This window comes from Lytechinus pictus, chromosome 7, assembly GCF_037042905.1.
Source record: "Lytechinus pictus isolate F3 Inbred chromosome 7, Lp3.0, whole genome shotgun sequence".
Lineage (NCBI taxonomy): Eukaryota > Metazoa > Echinodermata > Echinoidea > Temnopleuroida > Toxopneustidae > Lytechinus > Lytechinus pictus.
The window spans coordinates 30,161,901-30,176,111 of NC_087251.1; the positions used below are offsets into that span (position 1 = coordinate 30,161,901).

Genomic DNA, 14,211 nt, shown 5'->3' on the forward strand with positions numbered 1-14,211 from the left:
CTCAAATTTTTTGCTGGTGTCCCTCCCCCAATGCCATGAACCACGGTACGCCACTGAGTATCATAGTCGTAGTAATAGTAGTAGTAGTACTACTACTATTACTACTACTACTACTTCTACTACTACTACAGTAGTAGTAGTAGTAGTAGTAGTAGTAGTAGTAGTAGTACTACTACTACTACTACTTGGTGGTGGTGGTGGTGGTGATAGTAGTAGTAGTAGGTTAGGGGGAGGGGGAGGAATAGGCGTAGTATGTAGCAGCAGCAGTAGTAGTATAGTAGCAGCGGTATAATAGAAGTAGTATAGTATGGTTGCTATATATATAAATCGACCCACATGTGAAAACATAGCGTCGAAGGTTTGCGAACGTTAATTGTTCATAGAAAAGTTGACGAATCCAAACATATATACGATCAAAAGCATTCGATTCTCTTTACCTCAGCTTGTACTTACAGAGCTCATATTTAATATTCATATTATTTTGTGAGCTTCAGTTTTAGTATTAATAAAGCTTCACATTACCTTCGAAGAAAAGTCTTGATAAATGTTTTGAAAGTTGCTGTTGAAGGGGTTACATGTTCAGGTGGGGTGATAAAGAGTTTAATGCGAAGTATTAGTGCTTACATGGTGTTAATCAATACGATTCTGTTACGTAATGGACTTAATTATAATTTTTTAAAACAGAAACTGGATGTGCATCTAACGAAACAATTAATGCGATCAATTCAATTCAATTCATTTTAATTCGTTTTCAACAGAACAAAGTAAAATGATGGAAAATAATTACAATCACATTTGAAAATGAAACTTATACAAACAATATAAATCGAGGTATGTACGTCCGACCCCAATTTTTCTCAAGTTTTACTTCACTTCAACTGACCAAGTCATGCTTATATTATATAATATATTCATAAACATAAATATTATCATAAACATTATAAAGATCTGCTGAGAAAATCGCGAGGTGCGGCGGCTGCATTCTTGATATACTGACATGAAAAGTGATGATTAGAAGAGAGAGAGAGAGAGAATAACTGAGAAAAGAAGAAAGAAAGGGGACTTCCCCACCTTAAATTGGGGGGGGGGGGGGCATCTCCCCTGTCCCCGTCCCCACGTCCGCCGCCCCCGCCCCGCTTCCACCGTCTGTATTTTTAGGCGCAAAATGAGAAGGAATCACGATCTTAACATTTTTATATTCAGACCTTTAAATCAAATATTTTAATAATTCTTTATACGCACGACTGGTGACCCCTTCTTGTGCTAAATGATACATCCCTATGCAGGGGCGTCGATCCATTTTTCAGGGTTGGGGGCAAGATCACGAATCAACGTTCCAAAGGCGCTCGATCACACAAAACAAACACACTCACCCCAAAACACACATAGGCATATAGCGCGAGCTGATTTTTTTTAGTATACTGACCTGAAAACAGGAAAAAAGTACCTGTTTAATTAGGACTGTTTGTAGTAACTCATGAGGAGAATTCATATCTCACTACACAGAAAATGCGAGTGCCGAGAGCGAGCTGAAATTTCTTTATATTCTTACCTGAAAGCTAAAAATTCTAAGCAATTTTAGTACCAATGATTAAGATGGGTAACTAAAAGAACAATAAAATTTTGATATTTAGATCTGAAAAAATTGACAGTTTAATTGACGTTTTTAATAAAGAACAAGATATATATCCAACAAAAGATTATTGCAAATCGATGCGGGAGTTCTTTTGAGGTTTAGAGCTGAAAACAGGACATTCTATTCACCTATTTAATCATGAAACGTATGATGCATGGTACTTCCCTTAACCTATTCACTCCCCCTTTCTGTCCCCTCTAAAGTCTTTTTTTTTTCTACCCTCCCCCCCCCCCCCCCTTCACATCGCCCCCTATCTGTATGTCACACCGTGTTCCATTGAAGCTGACGCCTTACAGACCATGAAGTAAAAGTTGGATAATGGTTGCTTAGAAACCAGACGCGGTCATGTTGTTAATTGAAAGAGGGGATGATAAGCGTCTTTGCTCGAGTGTAAAGTTCGTTTAAAAATAAATAGGTATAAACATTATAACTATTCAACAAAATAATGAAGCATATTTTTTAAAGTATATTTATTTTAATCATTATAGGAAAACTAACTTGACTGCGCTTAAAATGTATATATCAAATGATATTAATTTTCCAACACCTAAGAATAAATGGAATCGTCCATTTATGGTAAATCGAGTTTATAAAGTTTTACGAGAACTTCTCATCGATTTGGTGGATTACTTTTTGCTGAAAAGCCTGAAATTTGGGGAGGCGATTCCAAAGATATCTTGGCAAGTTATTGGAGGAAATATTGATTACCACAGATATCCTATCTGTACCTGATAGAATTATAAGACCGGTATAAGAGGTGAGATATTTTAGGTTGTAATTGACCGTTCATTAATATGTGACGTTCCACTCGTCCTCCAACTAAGTCGCCGGTCCTAGCGGACTGGCTTCACCCATTATCGCCGTCGATGCTGCAGTGACAGCGCTGACGCGACTGATCTTGCGATGTGCCTGGCTGTGCATCATCAACAACATCATGTTTCGCTCTTCTTATGAAAGATACAACAGTTATTTGAAATGACAGATCTATGTCTAGATCTAGCTATTCCCAACGTTAGATCCCTAGTCTAGATCTATTTATTTGTTTTGTATTTGTCTTTGGCATGGCAGTGCCAGTGCCAGTGGTAGACCAAAAGCTTCAGTCTCTGTATTTTGGTTGTTCCGCTGAACTACGTTGGCTCCACTCACCATACGTAAATGGGGATTACAGTAAAATGTCAGAAATTGTTGAATAAATCCCCAGAAACGACGGTTATTCCTGTCTATGCCAGTGGCTGCTAAAAATCAGTAAAATGTGATTGTGAAATCCGAGATGTTCACCATTCTGCATTTCAGACATCGACTCAGCTCAGAACAGCTTCAACAAATAACGTTAGAATAGCTAATAGAACTCCTATATTAGATCTAATTTAGCTAGATCTAGAATCTAGTCAAGTTCAATTCAGACATACATGTAGATCTAGCATCTAGTCTAAGGTTCAGAACAAAATATACAATTGAAAACTTAGATTTGATTTTGAATAAATTTGAACTTGTTTAATGTTTGAAAACTTTGTTATAATAATTGTCAGTGGTGATCTTTTAAATGTTTCCTTAATTCAGCGCCGTTTATACATGTAGATCTAGACTCTACATGTGTACTTGTATCGTTTATTTTGAGTTTTCCTTCCTCCGATTTTGAAGTGCAGATCGACGAAATACCGCAGTTGCTGTTGGGTATAGATTTAGGCCTAGTCTAGATCTATATAAATAATTGTGAAGCTTCAGAGATTATTAAAGGGACCATTCTAGTTGATGAAGATGGTCCCCTATCTTGGGTTTCCTTTCATAACCATATGCAACAGTCTGTGAGCTGTGCAGGCCCAGATCTACAACCTATATGTGTAGATCTATACATGTAGATCTAGACAGCTGTCAGTCTCTTTGGAGGAGTTTTTAAACATTAAAAAATAAATTAAGGAGCCAGTGGAACAACTGAGAAACAGAGACTGAATCTTTTGTCTACTCTAGTACTGGTGTAGACCTACATCACGTCCTCAGAGGATGTTTCGCGTATGCTGCACTCCCACGTCCATGAATCGTCAAGTACAGTCCCATAGTATAGGAACAGCAACTTACCACTTCATCAAATTGTGCTTAGAATAAACATAATTGATGCAAAAATAAGAAATTACCAGGCATCTATAGATTTTAAGAATATGCAGCTCGTTCATTCGTGTTCAAGGGTCTATTCAGTCTGCAAACTACATTTACATGTATGTATTTCCTCACGTTATAATTTCACTGCTGATTCCGAATAGATCTCAAAATTTTACGTATGCAATCTTGGCAGTGAATCAGACCTTACTTTCTGGACTTATTACTAGTATTACCTAAATTTGTGTGCCTTTTCATTTTTCTTGTTCTTTTACACTTAACAGGGTGATGTTCTGATTGATCTCCATAATGTGGCTGTCCTTTGTCTCTTTAAAAAAGAAGTAGATTTCAAAATCTGAATTTCAATCTGCTCTTCGGAGCGAGATGGGGTGCGGAAACTCTACTCCAACGAACAGTAAGTGTAATTCCTTGGCAACTCTGGACAGTAACTCTAGACCAGGAAGCAAAACTATACCAAGGAATAAAAGCCTCGAGAGTGTGCTGAGAGACAATGAAGAACACAGAGCGGACAGTCGTACCTCCTGCAGAGATAGTGGCATTGACAGTGCAAAGACTTCAGATGGTCGTAGGAGACAGGCTGCTAATCTTGAATCAAGCTCACAATTGAACAATAATGAGGCAAAGTCATCTATTGAATCACGTGTCTCACCCACAAAGGCTATGGCCTTCGAAGTGATGGTTGACAATACTAAAAATCAAGGAGATAGTATTATTGCAAGACACCCACCCAGGAGATTACAGGTGAGTTTTGATTGTTGTATGAATTTATCCAGTGAAGATCGAAAGAGGGGTTTAATCTACGCATTTGATGTGAACAAAAAAATGATCATTTCCGTTTCTGAAAACCTGTTATTCTGTTTCAAACTTGATATAAAATGAAAATTCTGTTTTGTCATAAAAAATGTAAACTGCAAAAACATGAATTCCATTTTACCAAGGTAAATTAAATGAATTTCCACATGAAAATTCAGGTCCAACTAAAACAGAATTTCCATTGATGTACTGGTAATGGAAATCACTGTCCTTACATTTTTTGTATTAATTATCATTCTTGAAGTAAGGATAAATCACAGCTGAGGTTGCTGAGCAATGTTTTGATATCAGTTACCAGGTACTTGGTTTTGAGTAAAATTGCATTTTAGCCCCTTCAGAACTTATGTTCTGGCTAAGATCACTTACATTTTGGATAGTGGGCCGAACAAAAGTGTTTGTTTGCAGTAACAAAGGTTAAAAAAGGGGTCAGTCAGACATTTTTTTATGTCATGTTTCTTTGTTTTGAGTTTTGTTTTAATGTTTTCCTTCCCATATCCTGGATTCATATTCTACCACACCACTAGGCAAAACAAGGAATTTTTTTTGGAGTGTCAAATTTGAATAAAAAATTAAAGGTTTACAGGTTTGACAAGGGTCAGTCAGGTAATGGCAAACAAACAAAAATTACGGCCTACCTCTACTGTTTTATTAATACTGGTGTCCTGATAACATACATTCAAGAAAACTTAAATCAGAAGATTTATGCTAGGCAAAAGCCAAGAATGAAACATCAATCATTCATGCCTACATTGTATATTGCTCAAAATGAGCATCAGAAGAGTATAATGGTTCAATAATCAATAAATGTGGTTATAGATTATTTTTTAAGTACAGATCGAGCATGCAATCTTAAACACATAGGAGTAATGCCGAAAATTTGTTTACAAATATTATTTTTCATTTATTACACTTTGATGATTATTGATCACCTGTAATCTCAGCAATCAACATCAAGAATACTACATATTCCTTTGATCTGTACTTGTCTAAGTTTCAATGTCAGATGTCTTCTTCAATAAATTGCAATAAATACATGTATGTATACGGTAATATTTGTAGCTGATGCCATTATATCTTGTCTGCAAGCTTCAATTAAACATCAATGGCCGATACTTGGTTTCGAAGGGAGTGCTTGGTTAAAGCAAACATGATGTTTGTTCATTAAAGGGTTTGTCAAACAGTGAAAGAATAGAGCAGAGACTTGTCTAGAAACTGATATCTATTTGGTCCATCTGGCTCGTGTACAATGGTCAAGTATCTTATGTGCATATACTTTACTGTGATAACCAACTTACACATGGAGGCGTGGACATGTTGCCCTTTATTACATGTAGCTTTGATAGGAGATAAAAAGAGGTTGTTTGTAGTTGTGATCTTTATTTGTAATATTTTCATTCTTCCTTCACATATTTCTTAGAAACTGGAAATCAAAAGGGAACCAACTCTTACTGCAGAAATGATTCAGGAGAAACTGATGGAGAGTGAAGAAAGAAGAAGACAGGTATATTAGACACAATTTATAAAAAGTCCATAAAACTGATGTAACACTCAGTAATTTCATGCTGAGAAAAATCAGCCACTTTGACAACATTTTTCAGCCTGCTTGCCTTGAAATGTGGAACTTCAATTTGTTTTGTGGTAATAATAAAGTACTACTGGGTTGTCTTGTGAAAAAAATTACATCCAACAAAAATATGTTGTCCATGGTTGAATTAAAGGTGAAAATGTTATGTGTCATACGGGATGCAGAGGTGTAAAAAGAATGAGATGATTGGTGAGGCAAGGCAGGGAAATGGGGATGATTTATCTTTTAACCTTGAATAAATGGTACAGCAAGTTCAACACTATTCCTAGCATTGTTGAGTTGCCACTCATAATGGTCCAGACCCTAGTCAATATGGCTGAATACACATTTTAAAATAATGGGAAGAGCAATATTTCCTATATTATTTTTAAAATGTTTGATTTTGCAATAACAAATTTGGAAATTTTCACCAAAATTAGCGATATGCCTGTCACTTTTTATCTTCAGGTCCTTGAAGAAAGAGGTAAGAGTTCAAAGACATCATCAAAAAGACGGAAACAGCTGATACTTGCAAGGGAGTTTGGCAAACTCCAAGAGAGTGCAGAAGTTAGGACGAAGGTATGGTTACGATACATAATAACTTTGTTTACATACATAGAAAAATAAAGATTATTTTGTTTCAAAATAAAATGGAAACTTTCTAACCCTATGGAAACATTCTTAGAAACTTAAAAAAATATTTTATTATTATTTAAAAACAGAAGCAAGCTTGATAGCAAGGTATATTGTACTAACCTGAAAAAGGGATTTTTCGTAGGTGCCCATTTTTAATAGGGCCCATATCTCACTAATCAAGAAGCTTGCAGCACAAGCATGTTTTTAGTGACCTGAAAATAGAATGTTTTTAGTGCCAATCCTCGAACAGGATTAATATAATATTATTAAGTCTAGTAAACGCAGGTCCCTTTAATATTATATCAAACAGAATTATATCGATTCTAACCCTAAATTTACCAGTGCTATGTGAGATAAAATAATATCTTTATTCATCTGTCTGTTAACGCTAAGACATAAAAAAAACACCAAAAGATGTGTTTATGTATGTGTACAAACACCTAATAAATTGAATAGGACTGTATGTACTATGTTAATTGCTTTTTCATTATTGTTTTGCTTTTTCTGTCGGGCGTCAGTTTATATATGCCATGTGTGACCAGTTAACCAAGTACTTGGTCTAAAAAATCAAAGAAGATATTTCATTCAGTCTATTATTTTGAAACCTGAATATAATTAATGCTTTTGATGAACATGTTCATCCTTAAAAATGGATTTCCTTTGAGGCAGGATGCAGTGTACTCTTATATATATATCATTTAATACTAGATCCAGTTTACACTGAATCACCAGCTTCCATCATTGTGTCAAGGTGCATCATTGTCAATCCTTTCTCTTTATGTCCAATGAATAGCTTGAAGAAAAGATAGATTCTGCCAGCAAGATCCGTTCCAAGGCTCAGTCTGATGTCATTGCCAAACAGAAAAAGAGAGAACTGAGAGCCAAGCAAGCAAAGGAGAGAGCTAGAAGGATGAGGGAGGAGGAGAATGAAGAGAATCACTTTGATGTAGAGAAGGATGAAACTTTCAATGCAGAAGACGGTAAGCGTGAAAGAAATCAAGTGAAAGACTGCAAGAACTGAGAACAAACCAGGGTTTTTATGTTATAGGCAGGTGGTTATATTTATGGTTCAACAGCATATTTCTTTGTTTAGATTCTTGTGAGGGAAAAATCAAAGTATGTCAAATTGAGAAAAGTTGTGTTACTGTACACCACCATGTCGATCACTGTATTTTGTATTTTTGTATTTTGTAATTTGTAAGTGTCGTTACAGACATGATCGTCAATATGGTATAACTAAACTTTTTTCATGCTAAATATGATGGAAGACCATTCTTCTATGAATGATTTTGAGGGGACGTTTCCCCCCAGAGGAAAGTCATTTGCACGCTCACAAGGATGTGCAATAACTGTTTGGTGAAATTAATTGCAACATGGAAATGTCATATCTTTGTTATTTTACATCTGACTTTGATGACATTTTCAGTTCTATGCCTCTTTGATTTTCTTTTTTTTTATCAAATTCAACCTTTTTTTTTATAGGTGGGGGGTGACATCCCCTTAAGTTTTTGTCTCACCTGCATAGCAGAGTGAGACTATAGGCGCCGCTTTTCCGACGACGGCGGCGGCGGCGTCAACACCAAATCTTAACCTGAGGTTAAGTTTTTGAAATGACAGCATAAAGTATATGGACCTAATTCATGAAACTTGGCCATAAGGTCAATCAAGTATTACTGAACATCCTGCCTGAGTTTCATGTCACATGACCAAGGTCAAAGGTCATTTAGGGTCAATGAACTTAGACCATGTTGGGGGAATCAACATCAAAATCTTAACCTAAGGTTAAGTTTTTGAAATGTCATCATAACTTAGAAAATATATGGACCTAGTTCATGAAACTTATACATAAGGTTAATCAAGTATCACTGAACATCCTGCATGAGTTTCATGTCACATGACCAAGGTCAAAGGTCATTTAGGGTCAATGAACTTTGGCCGAATTGGGGGTATCTGTTGAATTACCATCATAACTTTGAAAGTTTATGGATCTGATTCATGAAACTTGGACATAATAGTAATCATGTATTACTGAACATCCTGTGCAAGTTTCAGGTCACATGATCAAGGTCAAAGGTCATTTAGGGTCAATGAACTTTGGCCAAATTGGGGTATTTGTTGAATTACAGCCATAAATTTGAAAGTGTGTTGGTCTAGTTCATAAAACTTGGACATAATAGTAATCAAGTATCACTGAACATCCTGTGCGAGTTTCAGGTCACATGATCAAGGTCAAAGGTCATGTAAGGTCAAAGAACTTTGGCCACATTGGGGGTATTTGTTGAATTGCCATCATATCTCTATAAGTGTATTGGTCTAGTTCATAAAACGTGGAAATAAGAGTAACCAAGTATCACTGAACATCTTGTGCGAGTTATAGTAGTTTTCAAAATCAGCACTGCTGCTATATTGAATCGCGTGATGCAGGTGAGACGGCCAGAGGCATTCCACTTGTTTTACAATTGAAGGTCATGTACTTGTGATATGTATCATCAGCATAAATACATGACTTTATTGTTTGTTGTTACAGATGTGGACTCCTGGTTGGATGGGGATAACAATGCTGCCCTTGGATCTGCATCTACAACATCAGAGAGGATCTATAACGGAAGGAGTAGTCCCACTAAGAAGATACATACGGATGGACCAAGGGTTGACAAGAGCCTTGACTATGGTTCAGACTCTGATGAGAATCAAGGATGGACTAGCAAAGCATATGGCGCAGGTCAGGCTGCAGGGAAAGATGACTTCTTTGACACATAGTCTTTGACTGTATGCTGACAGCATTGAATAGACAAGAGGCTAGAAGTATATTCACTAGTTTTCAGATACCAATTTCTGTTACTCAACTTGCATTATGATTAAGCCAAGCTGTTCAGAGACTTGGCCATCTGTTTTTACCTTGGATGAAATGAGGAATATCAAAGACAAGGTTTTTTGCCATTGCACAAGAATGACTTGTCGCAGAGGAACGCTACATGATATTCAGGTTGAATAGTTAAATACAACCTTGGGACATCTTTGATGGTGCGAAGCTGCAACATTTTCTCTGGAATGGGATTATATAGCTTACTCTACTTTGATTTTTGCCTTTAATATCAGAGGTTTGAAATAGATGGTGGTTCTTCATTTATATATTTTACTCTTTATATGGACCATGACATTTATACTGTATGCAACTTGTGAAGATCACATTGCAGTGTCTGCAGTGACTACATATACTATACCTGTATTCGGCTAATATTCAATATCATTTATAAAGTACAAACTGTGTATGATAATATTGTATACTCTTCTCAGCTTCAGGTTGAATTTGCTTAAATCCAATGATGCAATTGTTAAAAGAAATGAATCATTTGAGATTAGATATGTTTTAATTTAAAAGGACCAACTAAACAAAGTATATTAATGAAATTTCACATTATCATCCCAACATTTATTGACGTTGGGCCTACATCATCCAATCATACATCACTTCAGGTTATCAAATTGATATGTATCATTCTTTTTGAGGGGATTGAGGTTGATAGTAAATTGTAGTCCATGGTTCAAGTGCTCTTCTCTGCTCTGTGAGATGAATTTTAGATTTTTTACATTGTTTCATGACATCAAAATCATTCCAAATTATATTTAGATGGAATCAAATTTATATTTTCCATCAGATTGTAGGTCACATCTTTTGTAATTCAATTCATGTCACAACAGCAGGAGCAAAATACTATATTTTGCGACTCTCCACACATGGGTATACAGGTTGAAAGCTTCATATAAAACGAGCTAGGGCAATTACTCTCGTGCTTCTCAAAATGGTCCATATAGGAGTCACAAAATACATCAGGTATTTATCATTAAAAATGTGTATGTGTGTATTATTACATTTCATGTGTGTATGCCTAATGCAGCTTTCCTAGTGCCTACCTATATTATGCTGTTTACCATTGAATGTGAATCCGTCCATTATATATGGTGCTACATGTATATTAGAATGACATACCATCCAAATGTATTGCAGTGAATCCTTACCACTGCTATATATTCTTAGTATAACAAGTAATAATTTGTGTCTCCATGTAAAAAATTACTTGGATATTCATAGGAAGAATCTTGTATTTGGTTTGAAAAGTTTGTTAGAATGCAAAGAGATAATGTTGTGGTAGTGTTTCATTAATAGTTTTGTCAGTAATTTTAATCAACATAGGTTATAAGCTACCTAGAATCATTGTCTGGGAGCAAACTAGTGAATGAAAAATCAGAGAGAAAACTCACTGAAGACTTGATGATATGCTCCCCAGGAATATTCTGTTAATGTACATCAAAAACATGATTATATCAGTCTTTTTGTTACAATCTTTCTCACTGTGTTTAAAGATTACAGATGTGTGAAATGTAGTTTGACAGAGGCTTTGTTTAGAAATATGTAAAGTATATCATTGCTGACTTAGGATGACTAAACCTACATGTATCTAATACCTCAGTCACATTTCCCTTACGGTGGCCGTACGGCGAGTCGAAAACAGCCGTTTAATTCATTTTTATTCAAACCACCTATTTGAAGCTGATACAAAAAATGTTAAAATGGCTGTTTTTTACTTGGCGTATGGCTGCCGTAGGGGAAATGTGACTGAGGTACAAGTAAAGTGAAAACACATGGAATTATGGTAGTACATGTAGGATGATGACTGTCATGAATGAAATTGCCTTTCATTTAATATAGTAAATGGTTTAAGATTTTTTGGAGATAGTAAGCTTAGGTTTGAACAGGGAATCACTTGAAAGATTGATTGAGTGACCCCCCCCCCAAAAAAAAAAAAAGAGAGATACAAAGCCATTTTAACACTCCAGATTTATTTTTCTGTATTGTCTTCTTTTTAATATAAATGTTTTATTTGACTGAATTGATAATTATAATTCAGTGTTTTATAGTATAAATTATTTTTATTTTCTCTGATCACATGCAAAAAAAAAAAATTAAGTATGGTAAGCTATTATGGATAACTTAATTATCAAAGAGGATAAATGAACACCTACATATACATTTATTAATTTTCAACTCATAAATTCATGATTCAAGCATGATTGAGAAAGGTATATGTATGCCCAAATGTTATATCTATGGAGGGAGTGGGGTAATATTTTGAAGAAGATTTTGAAAGTAAGTAATAAAATTACACTTAACTATTATTGAATGTTATTTAAATAGAATTTATTTTATGAATAATGAACCTTCGAAATGTGAATGCAAATGCACGTTTAGTAGCATGATATATTCTCATGTATTTCTTCCCATTCAGAGAACTAATATTCAATTTCGTTTTTTTTTTTGGAAGTTGTGTATACTCTCCTGCCTGCATAGTTTTTTCTCAGATATCCATCTCCCTTTTTACAAAACTATGCATTCACTTTTTTTTTTGTTATCTTAGAAATATAATGAGATTCAAGGCAAGAAGTCATATCATTTACTAATTCACTATTCATCTACACAGTAGTGCATATCTAAAGCTCATCTTCATGATTGCACCTGGCTAAGGAAATGATTTCTTTGTTGATGTGTGATATCAGAGGAGTGTATCTGCAATAAGCCTCGTACAAAGATCTATGCAAACAGCTGTAAGGGTGTCAAGGGAATGTAACCTGTAATTGCTTATTAATATTGCATACTACAGTGCTATTTGTTTTCCTGTAAGCATTTCTTTCATTTCTATATACCAGGGATCAGAGGTGGAATGGGGGGGGGGGGGGGGTTGGGGGTTGCAGGTGAGATCCCCGCCCCCCTCATAGGGAAAATGTGAACAGTTTGTGTATTCAATATGTATTCAAAGCAACCAGTTTAAAAATTGAAATCATCCATCTTTCAAATCTTTATTGTATAATCTTAGCCTCTCTATTTGGTGGAGGTAAGAAGGTGTGCCTATGTTTATATCAGTTCTATGCCATTTCATTGTGTTATTTGACTGACAATATTTTTTTTCTCCAAAATACAGTTAGGTTTACTTGAGTCAACCTGTAGGTCAATTAATCAGTTAAGCATAATTTTTTTTTTCTAACCTGAATACTAAATTTTGACTAGATCATAAATATTTATGTAGCCTCACAAAGATTCACAATGTAATAAAAAAATCACTTTATAGCACCATTGACAAAAGCAACATGTATTTGCTCACTCTAAGTAGTAGGGAGAATGTATGCTTTTGTGGTGTCATCGGATATATATCTTTCTACATCTGCATTTAAGGCAATTTTTTTTGGTCTTCAATGTTCAAAGTGCGCATTAACGCCCTCTACCTTCGACTTAACATCTAAATGTGTATTATAACGGAATAAACCCATTCATAGACTTCGCCCTTACGTAGGATGTACGCATATTACACATTTTTTTTCCTAATAATAATATTACTGCAAATGATGGTTCAACCTTTCTTGGTATGCATTGAAATATAGAGTGTTTTGTTTAGGACAGAGAAGGGAGTTTGAAATCCTATTCTTCCACTCCACCCAAAAATATTTTTATTACCTAGCTGTTGATTTATTTTATTCTATTTTGTGTATTTGTTCATACATTTATTTTTTTGTCAATTCATTTATTTACGTGTATTAATGTTTTCATTCATTTACTCATGCCTCTTTGGGAATACCCATGGGGAATATTAATGCAGAGTTTTATATATATATTTATTCTAATGTGTCTATAATCCCATGTGGGTAAAACAGTTCTCGATTAACATGTTTGATGTATGTTATATGTTGTTCCATTCACTTCAGTTCATTGTACTTTATCATAATCTTCTTTCATGTTTGGGTTACATCCAGGAGAAAAAACCCATCAATATGTCCATGAAAATAGAATAAAAAATGAATAAATGATGAATTCATGTACAGGTGCATATATTAAAATGTTTCAATCACTGCCATTATATATGTATAAAAATGCACTTTGTAAGCATGATCTGCCTAGTCACACAGTCATATTACCTAAATGCCGTATGATATCATCATATATTCCTAGCAATTTGAAATTCCTTCCACTTTCTAGCCTTGATATTTATTTTGTGTAACATGTTTTAAATGAGACTTTAAAAAATTACTGAACTCATGATTATATTTTGTATGTTATGAACAATAATTGATCTGAGGTTGTTATATTGATGCATGTATGTGCTGTATTATACAGACTGGTGTGAGTGACTCTTCCATTTGTGATCAATAAAATATATAGATGTATTAAGACTTAAAGTGTGCGTAAATCGTGTGATAATTGATTTTTCGTAAAGCTAGCTTTTCAATAAAAGGGGATAGGTGATATGTTAATATAAGAGTTAGGAATATCTCAATAATTTCATATGATAAGATTGTACTTTTAAGATAACCTATAAGGCAGGTGCAGCAGTAGGATATTGCGATGACCTGCGACATTTTTTTTTTCTCTATTAAATATTTGGGGTATTATACAATT

At 34.9% G+C, this 14,211-nt stretch overlaps 1 protein-coding gene across 4 annotated transcripts; it reads left to right on the forward strand.

The window, feature by feature from the left end:
- The first annotated feature begins 2,195 nt into the window (after nt 1-2,195).
- LOC129264590 (uncharacterized) lies at nt 2,196-13,991 on the forward strand. Of its 4 annotated transcripts, none has more exons than XR_010294165.1 (7): nt 2,196-2,393; nt 4,015-4,492; nt 5,982-6,065; nt 6,597-6,707; nt 7,558-7,744; nt 9,292-11,220; nt 11,388-11,863. XR_010294165.1 is itself a non-coding variant. In XM_054902492.2 (6 exons), the coding sequence occupies exons 2-6, from the start codon at nt 4,115-4,117 to the stop codon at nt 9,522-9,524; spliced, it is 993 nt and encodes a 330-aa protein (XP_054758467.2). In that variant the 5' UTR covers nt 2,210-2,393; nt 4,015-4,114; the 3' UTR covers nt 9,525-13,991. The 4 variants fall into 4 exon arrangements, 1 of the variants encoding a protein (XP_054758467.2); XR_010294166.1 differs by having other exon boundaries at nt 2,210-2,393; nt 9,292-11,140; nt 11,372-13,991; XR_010294167.1 differs by having other exon boundaries at nt 2,210-2,393; nt 9,292-11,193; nt 11,372-11,717.
- Nucleotides 13,992-14,211: the final 220 nt, after the last annotated feature.